Source organism: Pseudophryne corroboree, chromosome 3, assembly GCF_028390025.1.
Source record: "Pseudophryne corroboree isolate aPseCor3 chromosome 3, aPseCor3.hap2, whole genome shotgun sequence".
Classification (NCBI taxonomy): domain Eukaryota; kingdom Metazoa; phylum Chordata; class Amphibia; order Anura; family Myobatrachidae; genus Pseudophryne; species Pseudophryne corroboree.
In genome coordinates this window covers 370,397,880-370,416,234 of record NC_086446.1, presented here as the reverse complement: position 1 = coordinate 370,416,234, position 18,355 = coordinate 370,397,880, and the positions used below count along the sequence as shown (strand labels likewise).

Here is an 18,355-nt window from a genome sequence, read left to right as displayed (position 1 = left end):
ACGCATATAAAGAAATGCATCCTTTATTTGCTCTAAAGACAGTAAAACATTGTCCCTATCCAGGGTATCAATATTTTCAATCAGGGACTCTGACCAAGCTACCCCAGCACTGCACATCCAGGCTGTCGCTATAGCTGGTCGTAGTATAACACCTGTATGTGTGTATATACTTTTTTGGATATTTTCCATCCTCCTATCTGCTGGATCTTTAAGTGCGGCCGTCTCAGGAGAGGGTAACGCCACTTGTTTTGATAAGCGTGTGAGCGCCTTGTCCACCCTAGGAGGTGTTTCCCAGCGCGCCCTAACCTCTGGCGGGAAAGGGTATAAAGCCAATAACTTCTTTGAAATTAGCTTTTTTTTATCGGGGGCAACCCACGCTTCATCACACACCTCATTTAATTCATCTGATTCAGGAAAAACTATAGGTAGTTTTTTCACACCCCACATAATACCCTGTTTTGTGGTACCTGTAGTATCAGCAATATGTAACGCCTCCTTCATTGCCAAAATCATATAACGTGTGGCCCTACTGGAAAATACGGTTGATTCATCACCGTCGCCACTGGAATCAGTGCCTGTGTCTGGGTCTGTGTCGACCGACTGAGGCAAAGGGCGTTTTACAGCCCCTGACGGTGTTTGAGGCGCCTGGACAGGTGCTAATTGATTGTCCGGCCGTCTCATGTCGTCAAACGACTGCTTTAGCGTGTTGACACTATCCCGTAATTCCATAAAAAAAGGCATCCATTCTGGTGTCGACCCCCTAGGGGGTGACATCCCCATATTTGGCAATTGCTCCGCCTCCACACCAATATCGTCCTCATACATGTCGACACACACGTACCGACCCACAGCAGACACACAGGGAATGCTCTTAAAGAAGACAGGACCCCACTAGCCCTTTGGGGAGACAGAGGGAGAGTTTGCCAGCACACACCAAAAAGCGCTATATATGACAGGGATAGCCTTATAATAAGTGCTCCCTGTATAGCTGCTTTAATAATATAATTTTGCCACAATTTTGCCCCCCCTCTCTTGTTTTACCCTGTTTCTGTAGTGCAGTGCAGGGGAGAGCCTGGGAGCCTTCCTGACCAGCGGAGCTGTGTGAGGAAAATGGCGCTGTGTGCTGAGGAGATAGGCCCCGCCCCTTTTTCGGTGGGCTCGTCTCCCGCTCTTTAGTGGATTCTGGCAGGGGTTAAATATCTCCATATAGCCCCCGGAGGCTATATGTGAGGTATTTTTAGCCAAAATAGGTTTTCATTTGCCTCCCAGGGCGCCCCCCTCCCAGCGCCCTGCACCCTCAGTGACTGCCGTGTGAAGTGTGCTGAGAGGAAAATGGCGCACAGCTGCAGTGCTGTGCGCTACCTTAAGAAGACTGAGGAGTCTTCTGCCGCCGATTCTGGACCTCTTCTCGTTTCAGCATCTGCAAGGGGGCCGGCGGCGAGGCTCCGGTGACCATCCAGGCTGTACCTGTGATCGTCCCTCTGGAGCTAATGTCCAGTAGCCAAGAAGCCAATCCATCCTGCACGCAGGTGAGTTCACTTCTTCTCCCCTAAGTCCCTCGTTGCAGTGACCCTGTTGCCAGCAGGACTCACTGTAAAATAAAAAACCTAAGCTAAACTTTTCTAAGCAGCTCTTTAGGAGAGCCACCTAGATTGCACCCTTCTCGGCCGGGCACAAAAATCTAACTGAGGCTTGGAGGAGGGTCATGGGGGGAGGAGCCAGTACACACCACCTGATCGTAAAGCTTTACTTTTTGTGCCCTGTCTCCTGCAGAGCCGCTATTCCCCATGGTCCTTTCAGGAACCCCAGCATCCACTAGGACGATAGAGAAAATGTAATTTCCTAAAGAGCTAGTTTATGATAATGAGTTACACAAGTTCATATTCAAGTACAGAAGTGTAAACAGACAAATGAATAAATATGTAGCGGACATTGAAAACGTGTATCTAACAATGGCCCCACTTATCAAGTCTTGGAGAGTGATAAATAGCACGGTGATAAAGTACCAGCCAATCAGCTCCTAGCTTCCATGTCACAGGATGTGTTTGAAAAATGACAGTTATGAGCTGGTTGGCTGGTACTTTATCACCGTGCTATCCAAGGCTTGATAAATCTGGGCCAGTGTATGTTAGTAGGATGTGATTATTTACCCAGAATACCTTGCTCCTTACCTGAGTCTGTGTTAGGCCAAGCTGAGCAGCCAGCTCAGCCCTTTCTGGCAAGGCTAAATACTGTGTTTGTTGGAACCTCTGATTTAATGCCTGCAGCTGCAAACTGGAATATATTGTTCGAGGCTTTCTAATTTTCTTCCCTTTTCCATTAATCCGGATTTCTCCATTTTCTATAACTGTAGTTTTCTCCAACTCTGAAAAGAATGCAGCATGAGTGTGACATGAAGGAACTAAGAAAACTAAGTACAACACTGCATGTCCCTACAAAGCTTGGAGAGAGATAAAGTAGCATCCAATCAGTTCCTAACTGCTATGTTACAGGCTGTATTTGAAAAATGACAGTTAGGAGCTGATACATATGGCCACAAAAGTTTATAAGAAACAAGGCATACAGTAGACTACCAGCTGATGTAAATATAGTGTAATCTATAAATGTACTCTATAAGTATATACACAAGAGATCTTTGACATCACTCCTTGTGGTGCCCTTTGTCAAATTGGAATTTGTAAACTCTAAAATAAACTGTACAAAATAAATTAAAAACTGTTTACATTTATTTTCAGTGTTGGTAAATATGAGAGTGCAGTCTATAATCATGCTAGGAACACATTGATGCTCCCCCCTCCAAAAACAAACAAACAAAAATACAATTTGAGACCAAATATGCCCTTTTTGCCATATGCCCTATAATGCTCAAGTCAATAATGTACACATACGTATCTAGGCCCTCATTCTGAGTTGATCGCAGCAGCAAGAAAGTTAGCAATTGGGCAAAACCATGTGCACTGCAGGGGAAGCAGATATATCATGTGCAGAGAGAGTTAGATTTGGGTGAGTTATTTTGTTTCTGTGCAGGGTAAATACTGGCTGCTTTATTTTTACACTGCAAATTAGATTGCAGATTGAACACACCCCACCCAAATCTAACTCTCTCTACACATGTTATATCTACCCCTCCTGCAGTGCACATGGTTTTGCCCAATTGCTAACTTTCTTGCTGCTGCGATCAACTCAGAATGAGGGCCCTAGTCCCCAATCCTCTTTTGCTGCCAAAATTTGGGATTGCCCTAAAAAAATCTGAACTGTTCAGCTGGTCATTGGTTTCTAGTGTATTTACTGTTTGTGTTCTACCAATGTCACTTTTTTCCTGTTCCTACAGTAAAAGTATGTGAGTAACACTGTTTCATAAATGAACCACACTCCACCAATCATTTATGGAAAAAAAATATATAGTAAAAGTAAATACTACTTATCTTAGAATGTATTTTGCCTCTAATTAGCTTCAATTAGTAGGCAAATAAAAATAGTAATAAAAAGTATTTCACAAGGGCACATTATTTCAGAATGATTTTATACTGTACATTTTTTTTTTTTACACCAACAAAGCATATGATTGCTATAGCTAACATTTTCGCAGCCCTCCTCGGCTCCCTTTTATACATACAGACAAGTTCTTTCAAGTTCTAATGACTGATTTAATAAAACTGTTTATTTATAGTTATTTCTTGCTAGATACAGGTATGGCTATACCATACTTAAAATACTAGCAACAGCATTTTTCCTTTATTTGTAACTTACAGTTCATTCAAAATATAAAAATGAATTATAATACCATTGAAATACATTTTATCAGTGTATTCAAGTTGTAAAATATCTACATTTATGTATCACTAATTAGGATGTATAACAATGCTGTAGCATTCTCTGTGTCTTTGAAATAAAATATTTGGTTTTCAATTGGATTACACTATTAAATATTTTAAATTCTTAACAAAGTACACAGATTTACTATATAGCCATTTTTTCCACACAGAAAAATTAAGTGTAGATACAGTATACAGTACAAAGATATATAAGAACATATAGTAGCTAGAAATTATTTTTATGCAGATATTCGTAAATTACAGTATATAAAATAATGCATTTATCAATTTCAAATAATATTGCAATCAAATAGTCTATAACTAAAAAAAATAATGGTTATAAAATGTTATGTTATCTATATCCCATGGTAATATTTTTGTCTAATTTGTAAAATAATTGTCACATTTAACTAAGCAGCTGGTTTTGTTTGTGCTGTAGCTAATTCTTAAGTGCACCAAGTTTACTTATAACTACAGTATAGTTCACAGTGCAGAGATTTCATTACAAGGTATGTATGAACTTATATATTAACTCACCAAGCACAATATAAATGGACCACGGCTAAGTAATATTCTGTACTACTGTAAATCAGTCACATAAATGTCAATTTAATAATGTGTCTACATCACAATTGATGTAGAAATATTAATTATGAACATTAATTATTATTTGTGGAGTTATTAAATCTCTGCATTGTTTTGTACCAATGTTTCTCTATTAAAGATAGATATAAAATACTACACACGAGGGGGGTGTGGCCTGCTGCCTGACTGCTAGGTTGTGTCCTAAGGGAGCTCGTGCCAGAATACTCCCAATAACCCCCTTATTGGCCGCCCACCCAATATACTACTCCATCCTGAGACCTCCACAACTGCCCTGTGCCCTAGCCCTTAGAGAGGGAAAGCTGCGGAGCCGGGGAGTGGGTTTAACCTGCTCCAGCAGGTTGCGGCCTACCTCCGGGACCTGGATTTGGCAGATCCCCGGCCGGACATCGGGACCCTCCGGGAGCCGTGCGGATGAGAACAGCCCCCGCTATCGTCGATCATACCCCCTTCCACGCCACTGCTGAGAAGCTGTGCTGCGGCGGTCAGACCTCGGAGATAGACGAGGTGAGCCGCTGAAGCCCGCGGAGACGGCCGCGAGTGTCCGGAGCCGGCGGCCATCTTGGTTGGGGCAGAGCAGGGCGCGCGGACGTAGCGCCAGTTAGAAAGGCCACTCTGACCCCAGACCTGAATGCACCATCTGTAGGGGGGCTTGTGGGCTCAGTGATTTGGCACAGCGGTGGGGGACCCCTGTACTGCCACCACATAAGGCAGGGACCCAGCAGCGGCGGCCATATTGGAGGTGGAAGAGGGGTGCTGGCTGCATAGAGCTGCTGCTGCGGCTGCTGATGATGCTGCTGCTGCTGCAGCTGAATACAAGTATTGTAAACCAGCTACTCTCCACCTGAACCACCCCACAGAGTCTCCCTGGATATTTACGAGCCCCTGCACGGAAGACCCTGACCGCTGGCTGGCCCAGGTTGGGAGCCCGGAATTACGGGACTAGGGAGGAAGCATACGACCCGTGGCCCTGCTTTGTTCCCTCGTGTATATCATCCGATTTCCCAGGATCACGCAGTTTTACACCCGTTGCTAACCACTACAATATATAGGGTGCGACTCCCCCCGTGAAGATATGCCCTTTTAACACCATGTCTATCTCACCGTCGCTTCCTGCCTGAATAACCACTCACTACGGTCATCCTCTTTTTACCTGTATGATCTACTAACCCCTCTCGGGACGTCTCGACATGCCTCCAAAGAAGTCGAAGGGGTCTAAATCTGCTTCACAAGTGAATTTTTTTGGGTCCTCCTCCTCCGGTAATAAGACCCATGCACCCCTTTCCTCGCCGACTCTGGCTCAATCATCTCAATCAACTTCATCAAAAATATGCAACACGGCTAACGCCGCACAAGTTGATATGGACTCTCTGGATGGCCCGGTCACGTTACGCTCTATCCACTCCTTGTTAGCCTCTTTCAAGTCTGACATTTCATCTGAGCTTAGATCTAATATACAAGCTCTCCGCTCTGATATCTCTGAAATCGGTGACAGGACGGACCACATTGAGCATAAGATGGAGGAGCTGGTAACATCACACAATGATTTGATTTCCGCACATGACTCTCTCCTGGAGGAGGTCACTAACATCCGGGACAAAACTACAGATTTAGAGGACCGCTCACGTAGGAATAATATAAAAATAAGAGGCATCCCTGATGATGTTTCAAATGCTGACTTGTATGGATACGCCACCGATCTTTTCCATAAATTGATACCTGATGTTCCGCTACCTGATCTCCTGATCGACAGGATCCATAGACTCCCGAAGTCTAGACAAGCACCTGCTCAGGCCTCCCGGGACACACTTCTCAGGGTTCATTTTTTTCACATTAAGGAAAAGATCCTGCGTGCAGCACTGCCCTCTTCACCTACGGCGACTTGTCTGGATTCTCTTCAACTTTTCCAGGACCTGTCTCCAGCGACTATGGCCAAAAGGCGATCATTCTCTAACATCACATCAGCCCTACGGAAAGCTACAGTCCAATATAAGTGGGGATTCCCTACTAAGCTGATTGTGCTACGTAATGGTATTACTACCGTCATCACCTCACCTGAGGATGGACCTAAAATTCTGAAAAAATGGGACATCCTTCTCGATATGCAACCTGTTCCCCCCGCTACATCACCGAAACGGATAGCCCAAGACTGGACATTGGCTCCGGGCTGAGAATCACCTGGGAATAACCATATGATAATTATTATTTAGCCTTTGTTTTTTCCCCTACAGGTTTATCTGTGGCTATGTGTTCATTATAGGCGATGCTTTTCGTCGGATGTTCCAATGTTTTCGTTAAAACTTAGATAGAAGTAGAACTGTTCATGTTTCAATTAGATAGTAAACGTCCACTTCTCCTTATTTTAGGATGACCTTATTTATTAATCTTATCTATTTTTGCGATTGATAATCATTTGTTAAGTATGTTCTGGTTTGGGGGCGACGGTGGGTAATTTTGGCTGGTATGCCACCCACCCACACCTGTCCGTCACGATACCCATGTGACGGGATCTCTAGCTCCTTTATGGATGCTATTTCTGTTTTTTTCCCATGTTTTATTTCTTGTTCTGTTTTCTCTTCTCATATTCTTCTCCTTACTGATGTTGACTTTACTTCTTCTGTCTTAGAGGACTGTGCTGCTATGTATTATACTTGGATGCAAGTGTTACTGATGCTTTTCGCTGTGCTATGTATCACCCCCTTATACCCTCCCACATGGCCACCTTTTTAAGTCTTAATGTTAAAGGGCTCAACTCACCCCATAAGAGGCGCCTGGCTCTAAAATATTTTGCAGATCAAAAGGCGGACATAGTAGCTATACAGGAATCCCACTTCCCACTGCACTCCCCTCCTCAGTTCTCCAATACCAATTACCCGGTTCACTATGTCTCCTGTGGGCCGTTTAAGAGGAACGGTGTCGCTATCCTTTTCCATAAATCGTGCTCTTTCCAATTGGAGGGTAAGTGGGTAGATGGCAATGGCAGATATCTGATTCTAGTGGGGAAACTGCGAACTAAATATGTCACTTTGGTCTCCCTTTATGCCCCTAATTCTAATCAACCCCGGTTCCTGAAATCCTTTTTTCAAAAGCTGTATAGTGTCAAGAAAGGTGCGGTTTTCCTGATGGGTGACTTTAATTTAGCCCCTGACCCTAATCTAGACAAATCCTCGAAACTTGATAAACAGTCTGCTAACGCAGCCAAAGCCCTGGCCTCCTCTTTTTCACACCTACTAACCGAATTTGACTTATATGATGCTTGGAGGGTCAGGAATATAGGTGCTAGAGACTATACATTTTATTCGGCAGTGCATAGATCCTATTCTAGGATCGATTTGCTCCTGACGGATAAATGGACATTACAATCAATTCCTAACGTCAAAATATTGCCGATATCGTGGTCAGACCATGCGCCATTACTTTGGTCTTGGTCATACAAAACGGCTATCCCCACAACACGCTCTTGGAGGTTGCGGGATTACATTTTGAAAGATGAGGACGGAGTCTCTATATTACGAGAGGCCTTGTCTTCTTATCTAGACACCAATAGCCCCGCTGATACCTCTATTTCCAATCATTGGTGTGCCCTTAAAGCAGTCCTGAGAGGTGCAGCTATCCATGCCTCAGCTCACATAGCGCGCCGAGACCGGGAAGTTCAGTTGGCTTATGAGTTGGAGGTGACGACGCTAGAAACCAAACATAAACAATCCCCTGCCGACGATCTCACCCTTGCGTCCCTGACTGAAGCAAAGAGGAAATTGAACAGTCTCTACCTTTTGCACGTACAAAGAGCAGTCTCTAACCTAAATCAAAAATATTACACATTAGGTAATAGGGCGGGTAAATTACTGGCGCGGAAACTCAGAGGGAAAAACCTTATCAATAGAATTAAATACTTGACAAACCCAGATGGATCGCTGTCCCTGAACCCAAAAGATATTGCAAACCAATTTGCCTCTTATTATAGGAAACTGTACAATCTCAAACATGATCCCCTCACCCCGCAACCTTCCTTGCTGCTTATACGGTCTTTCCTAGATTCCATTAATCTGCCTTCCATTTCCCCTGATGATGCTTCCATACTTTGCACACCCTGGACTGAGAGAGAAATTCAGACTTCCCTGAAAGCCCTCAAAAAAGACAAGGCCCCTGGGCCAGATGGGTTTATTAATCTCTTTTACATTATCTTCCAAGACTCACTCTCCCCACTTCTTCTTAATCTGTACAATGACGCTTCCTCTAACCCTTTCCCTAGAGAAATGTTGGAGGCACAGGTGATAACGATTCTCAAACCTGGCAAGAACCCATCTCTCTGCGCAAATTATAGACCCATAGCACTTTTGAACACAGATATTAAGTTGTATGCCAAACTGCTTGCAAATAGACTGAATCCGTTGATCCCCACATTGATTCATCAAGATCAAGTGGGTTTCACTATTGGTCGCCAAGCCCCTGACAATACCAGGAGAGTCTTCTCCCTTCTGGAGGCTCGCTCCGCATCGCGGGAGCCCTTATTATTGCTTTCCCTTGACGCGGAGAAAGCTTTTGACAGGATCCATTGGTTATACATGTCAGAAGTTCTTGCCAGGTTTGGGTTCACGGGACAATTTTTACAGAATGTCCTACGCCTATATACGCACCCCTCAGCGCACGTTTTTAGTAATGGGTTTTTATCCGATTCTTTCCCCATCACCAACGGCACTCGTCAGGGATGTCCACTGTCACCATTAATTTTCATTTTAGCAATAGAACCTCTGGCAGAGAAAATTAGAGCGTCCACCCTAGTTAGCGGAGTTTCCATAGGTCCCACGCAACATAAGATTTGCCTGTTTGCAGATGATGTCCTGTTGTTTGTAACTAAGCCTGAATCTTCTCTCCCAGCTATCCACGATATCCTGCAGGACTACTCTAAAATCTCCTTTTATAAACTGAATACGGCTAAAACTGAGGCATTGGCATTTGACACTGAACCGATCCTACTCCAATCCCTACAATCTACATATCCCTACGCCTGGCAGGACTCTTCCCTCCAATACCTTGGGATCAAGATCCCTTCCAGTTCTCATTCCACGGTGGAGTGTAACTACCTTCCTCTCTTGGGCCACTTCCAAACCCTCACCAAACAGTGGACGAACTATGAAATCTCTTGGTTGGGGCGCCTTTCATCAATTAAAATGATGCTCCTCCCTAAAATTCTTTACCTGTTTAGAGCCATACCTTACTTAGTACCGCTTGCTCTCCTTAACAAATTCTATTCTGTCATGTCTACTTTTATTTGGAAGGGTAAAAAACCCAGGATAGCTAGAAACCGCTTGTTTAGATCCAAAGGTAGCGGGGGTCTTGCATTCCCTAACCTTGAACTCTATCAGCATGCATGTCTCCTTGATCAGTTGAAGGACTGGCTCCGGACTGAGTCCGTAAAACCCTGGGTAGATATTGAAAGACATATGTGCACAGGATTCCCTCTTCCAGATTTAATCTGGGTCAAACCCTTACATAGACCCCCCTCTACCAAACTTATGAGGAGTATAACTAATTCTCTTAAGGTCTGGGACAGATTGGTCACTAATCTGGGCGACTGCCCGCTGCCCTCTACGCACCTATCCATTTTGGCGATTTCCAAACTACTCCCAGACCTTCCATTGCGGAACTGGCGGGAGCTCGGGGTTCAGCTGGTCAAGGACTTGTATGATAAATCAGAGCTTAAAACCTTCCAACAGCTACAAACCCAATATTTGATACCGTCAAAGGACTTTTATAAATATCTACGTATCCGACACTGGATTAGGGCGAATATGCCTGATCCTCTCTCCTCCCCTACTCCCCCTCCATATATCTTGAGTAACTTTTCCTCCATACACCACAAAGGTGGTATATCTCAGTGGTATGTTACGCTCCTCTCCCCGCTCAATGATGTGAAACTACATATTCAAACACGGTGGGAATCAGAATTTAATATTCTTCTGACAGATCAGGAATGGGAAAATATTTTTATGAATATTTTTAAAATGTCTCGGTGCATTAATCACACTGAAATGATGTTCAAATTAATTCATGGCCTTTATCACACACCTGATAAACTACATAGGATCTGGCCAGATTCCTCTAAATTTTGTTGGAGGCAATGTGGATTAGAAGGTACTTTAATTCACACATTTTGGACATGCCCAGTTATTAGGCCATTGTGGATAGAGGTTTTTGGACTAATTGAAAAGGTCACAAAGGTGACCCTCCCCCACCGCCCTGAGATTGTTCTTTTGCATTACTTTCCTCCTTATGTACCCTCTGAATACTCTTATGTGATAGGCCATATTCTCATAGCTACCAGGGCCGCAATCGCTCAATATTGGAAAAGAACAGATCCACCACGCTTATCCAAAATTATAACGTCAATACAGCGCAATTTCGAAATGGAAACTATGAGCATTAAATATTCCTTAGCTCCCCAATCCCCTCTATTGAAATGGCTACCGTGGTTTGATTACTATTCCTCCTGCACTACCCCCCGGAATGCCTTGCCTTGTAATGGGTGAATGTTTAGTTTCTTTTTATATATGTCTATATACTGTTTAGTCAAAAAGGTACAGAAGTATGCGCAGGTTCTCTACAGTTTCCCTGAAAGACTGATGGTCAGCATCTCCTCTATTCTGTGTTCCACTCTTTCTCTATCCCCTCTTTTCCTTATCTCCCCTATTTTTTCTTTATTTCTAACTTTCAAGTCTTTTAGTATTAGTATTATTACTTTACTACTATGTATTATGGTTTTCAGACATGCTGCTACTGTGTTATTGGCTTTTTTGTTTACATAACGTTGTGCATGTTCTGTATTGAAAATCTTCTCTAATAAAATTTCTTCAGTTAAAAAAATAAAAATAAAATACTACACACACACACACACACACACACACACACACACACACACACACACACACACACACATATATAAAATAGGGTACAGTTAATTAATTCCTTACACACATCTGAGATAAAATAATCTATTATAATCTCAGTTATTATCTATGTACTGTAACTTCTCTGCATCATATGGACCGGTGGGATTAGGTGAAAGCAATAATGGTCCAGGCTCCGGAACGTTGGACCAAATCAGATCAGCTACCTGCAGTGACCTCGGCCACTGTGGTGCTCTGTGGGCACGTCTCTCTGCACTGTTTGCTATGTGACAAATGTCACATACACGGGGACGGGCACAGAGAGTTCCACAATGGCACAGCTTTCTGCAGGGAGCTGGTCTGGTTTGGCATTCTGGACCATTTCTGCATTCACCTAATCCCCTAAATGGTGGCACATTACTGACCTGCATATTTCCCTATTATACCAGTAATCTGATCGCTTTGTCTATGGTTTACTGTAGCAGTGACAATCCAGCCTTGACCGATTTAGTGCAATCTTTTATCTGTGGGCTGATTTTTACCAATACAATTTACAAGAACTACAACTCCCAGCATTACTATTATCTGCTGCTGTATGGCTTGTCCGTGTCAGAATTTAGTTATTTTGTATGCACATATGCAAATGATCATATGGATACATGAATAGCAGAAAGAAACACATTGACTTTACTACATGTAAACCCTAAAGTAACATGATGTTCCGGTGAGGTCACACAGTACCTGTGGTATAGAAGGGAGAAATGTTTGGAATATGCACAAGAAAAATATACGTATAATTCAAAAACCAACCAATAGCATGTTAGGTAATCCTTTCTATGTTGAGATGGAGGGTCGGAGATGCACCAAGCAGAAAAGTACAGTATACGCAGGGGGAGTGATGCGCCAGGGAACCAGTCCAACCGAAGAAAACTCACTGTTTAGTGCACTCTTTAATATGTAATCTGTAAAACGTAACTTTTAATCTGTTCATTAAAATAAAGGGCAAGAGCACCTGTTCATAATAGACATACAAGAAATTAATCAGGGAAAATATCTTACAGATTATCAATTCTATAATCAGTGGTGTATCTATAATGGGTGCAGTGTGTGCGGTGCACACGGGCCCCTGGGTCCAGACGGGGCCCACACTGCACCTAATTCTTCTATACTTACCTTCCCGGTGTCCATTGGGGACTGTGTGTGGGCCCCCTCCTCTCTCGTAGCCGGCACCGCCGTTGCTAGCGCACTGAGCACTAGAGACTCTGGCACAGTGCCACAGTCTACAGCGCATGCGCAGGACTACAAAAAAATGGCACGGCGGCCATTTTTTCGGAGTCCTGCACATGCGCTGTACACTCTGGCACTGTGCCAGAGTCTCAGTGCTCAGAGAACTAACAGCGGCACTGCTGGCTACGGGAGAGGAGGGGGCCAACACACGGGACTGCGCACGGGTCCCTTCCTCTCTAGATATGCCTCTGTCTATAATTAAAGGTAGAATTCCTCATAGAGTATCGACTCAATGTGGGTTCGAAATCTGAAATGGTATCCAACAATTCCTATATTAATAGTGGGTTTTACAGGATTCAACATCCTCATTTACTATGGATATTGATACCAACCCCAAAGCATACGTGAAAATATAGTGGTGAAATACCAGCCTGTACCTATTGGTACTTACAGTTGTAAGGAGACCTATTATATATAATCTATAATAGTGGCCATCACATAACTTACAATTTCGTAGCCTAAGCTGTACTACTTCTCATGGCTGGCTAAAAAGTGAATGATCTCCTCTGGCTGGTATAGGGTGAGGGAGTGCAGCTCTGCACAAATCAAAAGTTTACACACACTGGTATATCATAAATCCTATATTCCATTTCTGAATGTTATGTTTAGATCATGTTATATAAATACAAAGAAAAAAGTCCTGTATGTGTATCTCAGCTGTGAAATGGCACCTATATCATTCTAAAATCTCTGGGATTAGCAAAGTAAGCATACGTACATACTGTAGCATAACCATAAGTACATAAGTACTTCTAGCAGATACTGTAGATCTGGTTATAGAGATAAAACCCTGAGAAACAATCATAGTCAGATAAACCAAACGTAGATTTAAGAAATGTCATAACCCATATGGGTATATAAAGGGTATAAGCATTTACAAGTGCCAGGTATATTACCAACAGGGTGTTCCCTAATAAGTTCTCCTTATATACCTTATACAGTGGTCACATAATAAGCAAAAATATGACATTTAATTGTGTGTATGTGCAATCCACTAGAGGTTAAGGAAAGAGAAAAAGATTCCTGTGTTGAAATAGAGGCAGCATTTCTACTTTTACCCCATGTGCTAAACAACAGTGGATGGGCTAATGAGAGCAGGAAGCCTCTAACATTGAGAGGAGATAAAGAAAAGTAATGCAGAAATCTTCTTTCCTTGCTGGTATCTGATCACTCCCCTGATATGGCTGTCACATTGCAGGGAAGAGCGGTCAGTGTGAGCAGGGATGAGAGAGCCCACTGGGATCCAGCGCATCTGTGTGTGGCCGAGATCTGCTACCCCTGCGTGTCCAGTCATGTAAGTGCTCCACAGACCCGGAAGTCATTCCCGTCTGATGACACGCGTTTTACATAGTAGCTTGATCACAATAAAGCTACTTGTGTGTGGCTGAGAGCTGCTACTCCTGCGCATCCGGACATGTGAGTGCTCCTCGGACTCGGAAGTCATACTCACCGATGATGTGCGTTTCACAAAGTAGCTTGATCGTGGATGCCCTACCATGCACAATAAGACTCTCCTCTAGTCTTTAAACCTTCAAGCGTTCCCTGAATACTCACCTCTTTAGGCAAGCATATCAAATTCCAGAACCGCCCACATAACTTTCATAAACCTTCCTATCAAATTGCATTCACTCTGCACAGTCCACACATATCCTCACGTCTTCTCATTCTTCACTTTCCCTATCGAACCCGGTTCAACATTGCTGTATGACCACATCATACAGCCCACCAAGAACCTTTGCAATCTGGCGGACAACTATGCAACAGATAGCACCTCTCCTTGTATATACATGCCTATTTCCCTATAGGTTGTAAGTTTGCGAGCAGGGCCTTCCTACCTCTATGACTGTTTGTTATTACCCAGTTTGTTATATCATTGTTATTTCCAATTGTAAAGCGCAACGGAATTTGCTGCGCTATATAAGAAACTGTTAATAAATAATAAAATAAATCGTAGATTGGACATGACTTCCAGTTCTGTGTAGCAATTACGAGACCAGATGCCCAGAAGTAGCTGCTCTCGACTCTATGCAGACGCCCTGAATCCACAAACTCTGCCTGCACACAAAGTAACTTGATTGTGATGAAGCTACTGTACTTTGCGAAATGCACATCATTAACTGGGCGCTGCAGAACCCTTGTGGCGCCAAATAAAGAAAGGATAATAATCATCATCAGTGGGCGTGACTTCTGCATCCCTGGAGTGCTCACATGACCAGATGCCCAGGGGTAGCAGCTCTTGGCCACACACAGATGCACTGGATCCCACACACTCTGCCCATGCACAAAGTAGTTTGATCGTGATAAAGCTACTTTGTGAAACGCGCATCATCTGTGGGCGTGACTTATGGGTCCGTGAAGCACTCACGTGACCAGACGCCCAAGGGTAGCAGCTCTTGGCCACACACAGATGCATTGGATCCCACACAATCTGCCTGCACACAAACTCCAGAACCTACAGGTATCTTCAGTGGGCTCTCTCATCCCTGCTCACACTGACCGCTCTCCCCTGCAAAGTGACAACCATACCAGGGGAGTGATCAGGCACCAGCAGGGGCAGCAGAAGTATGCATTACTTTTCTTTATCTCCTCCCGGTGTAAGATGCTTCCTGCTCTCATTAACCCATCCACTGTTTAGCATATAGGGTAAACGTAAAAAGGCTGCCTCTATTTCAACACAGGGATCTTTTTCTTTGTCTGCTTAACCTCTAGTGGATTACACATACGCACAATAAAATGTCATATTTTTGCTTATTATGTGATCACTGTACAAGGGATATAAGGAGAACTTAATAGGGAACACTTTTTTGGCAATATACCTGCACCTGTGAGTGGTTATACCCCTTATATATCCATATGGGTTATGACATTTCTTAAATATATGTTTGGTTTACTTGTGAATGTTCCACAGGGCTTTATCTCTATGACCAGGTTTATCTGCTAGAAGTACTCATGTTTACTTTGCTAATCATAGAGATTTTGGAATGATATAGGGATCATTTCACAGCTCAGATACACAACAATTGACTATGGGGTCTATTTACTAAGCTTTGATGGAGATAAAGTCGCTGGAGATAAAGTACCAGCCAATCGGCTCCTAAAGGGGGGTACTCACGGAGCGATATTCTAAGCAATCTGACTAGATTGCTTAGAATATCGGCAGGATCGCTCCGTGTGTAGCCCCCTCGGCGATAGCGATGCGCGGCCCCGCACATCGCTATCGCCGCTGCTAGATTGGCCTGCATGCAGGCCAATCTAGCGGGTCGCTCACTTCACCCGCTGGGTGAAGTGAGCGGCCCCCCCGTCTCCCCCCGCACGCTCAGCACAGATCGCGCTGTGCTGAGCGGCAGGAGAGATGTGTGCACGCATCTCTCCTTGATCGGCCCGTGAGTACTGGGCTTTACTGTCATTTTTCAAACACAGCCTGTGACATGTCAGTTAGAAGCTGATTGGCTGGTACTTTATATCCGTTCACTTTATCTCCATCCAAGGATTAGTAAATAGACCCCTATGTTCTGAATGACTTAATCATATGTGTATATCCTCCCTATGTATGAGCATAGGATTATCAGATATGCAGGACTGATTGATGGTAATCTATGACAGTCCAATCTAATATCGCCCATACAGGACTTTTTCCTTTGTATTTATATAACATTATCTAAACATAACATTCAGAAATGGAATATAGGATTTATGATATACCAGTGTGTGTAAACTTTTGATTTGTGCAGAGCTGCACTCCCTCACCCTATACCAGCCAGAGGAGATCATTCACTTTTTAGCCAGCCATGAGAAGTAGTACAGTTTAGGCTACGAAATTGTAAGTTATGTGATGGCCACTATTATAGATTATATATAATAGGTCTCCTTACAACTGTAAGTACCAATAGGTACAGGCTGGTATTTCACCACTATATTTTCACATATGCTTTGGGGTTGGTATCAATATCGATAGTAAATGAGGATGTTGAATCCTGTAAAACCCACTATTAATATAGGAATTGTTGGATACCATTTTAAATTTCGAACCCACATTGAGCCGATACTCTATGAGGAATTCTACCTTTAATTATCGAATTGATCATCTGTAAGGAATTTTCCCTGATTCATTTCTTGTATGTCTATTATGAACAGGTGCTCTTGCCCTTTGTTTTAATGAACAGATTAAAAGTTACATTTTAAATCTATGCAGTTTACATATGAAAGTGTGCACCAAAAAAAGAGTTTTCTCCGGTTGGACTGGTTCCCTGGTCCGTCACTCCCCCTGAGCACACAGTACCTGTGCCTGATACCTGGGCAGTGAGGTATCAGTAGCCACAGCCAATCAGCTGCCCGCTGGGATAGATTTATCACACAACGAATGCAAACAACGGGATCAGAAAGTATAATAATTGTGGCATAATATAAAATATAAATAGAATATTATAATACAAAGTATAATAATTGTGGCATAATATAAAATATAAATAGAATATTATAATACAAAGTATAATAATTGTGGCATAATATAAAATATAAATAGAATATTATAATAGAAAGTATAATAATTGTGGCTCTGTGTATATAATTGTGGCATAATAGAAAATATAAATAGAGTAAATAGAATATTATAATAGAAAGTATTGTGGCATTGTGTCGGGCACACAGCACTGTGATCTCTGTTCTCATGCGCTCCATCCATAGAACCTGATTGTTTAGAATGCTATACCTATAGTAGATCAGCAATTGGCACGTCTGCCCGTGTATTAGAACAATAACGGTTGCTAGTTATACAGTGAATGTCATTAAATCAGAAAATAAATGATTCTGCATTTCAAGTGATAAATGGTGCATAACCTACCGAGGTCTTCCTGCCCTCTCCCAGCATGGCTGAAGGTGTTGCTGTAGTGCTGGTAATCCAGGTAGGGACTCCCGCTGTGATGGTGGTGACTGCTGGAAGATGGGGAATAGGGGTATAAGGACCTGCTCCCGTAAACTGATGCCCCTGGAGAGAACAGACCTTCATGCCCAGCAGGGTGGAAGCCATGCAGGTAATGCCCATGTGCCAGAGCTGGAGAGTGCTGCTGCCGGGGTTGGGGAGAAGGTGCTGCTCCATGGCTGAACTCCAGGAAAGCAGCTTTAGCAGGGTCCAGGAAAGTGTCGGCAATAGAGGTCATCTCTAACAATACAGATCACTTTGCCCAAGTTCATGTCAGACATAGCTGTGGTGACTCATAGTCCTCCCCCATCCCAGGTCCTCCGCAGCAACCAGAAGCCCAGCCACTAGTAACTAGCTTGTCACTTGCCAAATGCTTCTGCAAGTACTAATCTCTCACAAAGTCCAGGGCGCCCCCACAGTGTCATCTCCTGATGTCACCAGCACTCTCCCCAGGGATACCCTCATTAATGTAATCACCTCTTGCTGCAGGCAGCTGGCTCACAACAACCCAGGCTGCTCTGCAGGTCACAACTTGCTGCCAGTGTCTGATCAACAACACAGGAGACATGAAGAAAGGAGGGACAACCACTTCCATACACACATCTCATAGTATCCGCTTATGTATAGATCTTCTCAGTGGTATATATTGTCTCCAAAGCAGTAGTAAAATAACAAGTGGGACAGAAATGAAGATTGATGGAAAAAAGTTTTTTTTTCTTCAGCCTAGGAAATGACAGCAGACGTCTGGCTTCTAAGGGGTTACTGTATTCCTGCAGCGACACAAGTACCAGTTTCCCTCTTCTAGAGGTTGTAAATTACACATTTCTGGTGATAAATAAGTGCAG

At 43.3% G+C, this 18,355-nt stretch overlaps 1 protein-coding gene across 1 annotated transcript in view; it reads right to left on the bottom strand.

The window, feature by feature from the left end:
- DLX4 (distal-less homeobox 4) overlaps positions 1-18,041 on the bottom strand; it is a 36,388-nt gene extending 18,347 nt beyond the window's left edge. The window contains exons 1-2 of the mRNA XM_063959889.1: positions 17,433-18,041; positions 2,172-2,365 (exon numbers count right to left, since the gene is read on the bottom strand). Coding sequence (XP_063815959.1) covers positions 2,172-2,365; positions 17,433-17,748 — 510 coding nt within the window. The 5' untranslated portion in view covers positions 17,749-18,041. The remainder of the gene's footprint in view (positions 1-2,171; positions 2,366-17,432) is intronic.
- Between the last annotated feature and the right edge of the window lie 314 nt (positions 18,042-18,355).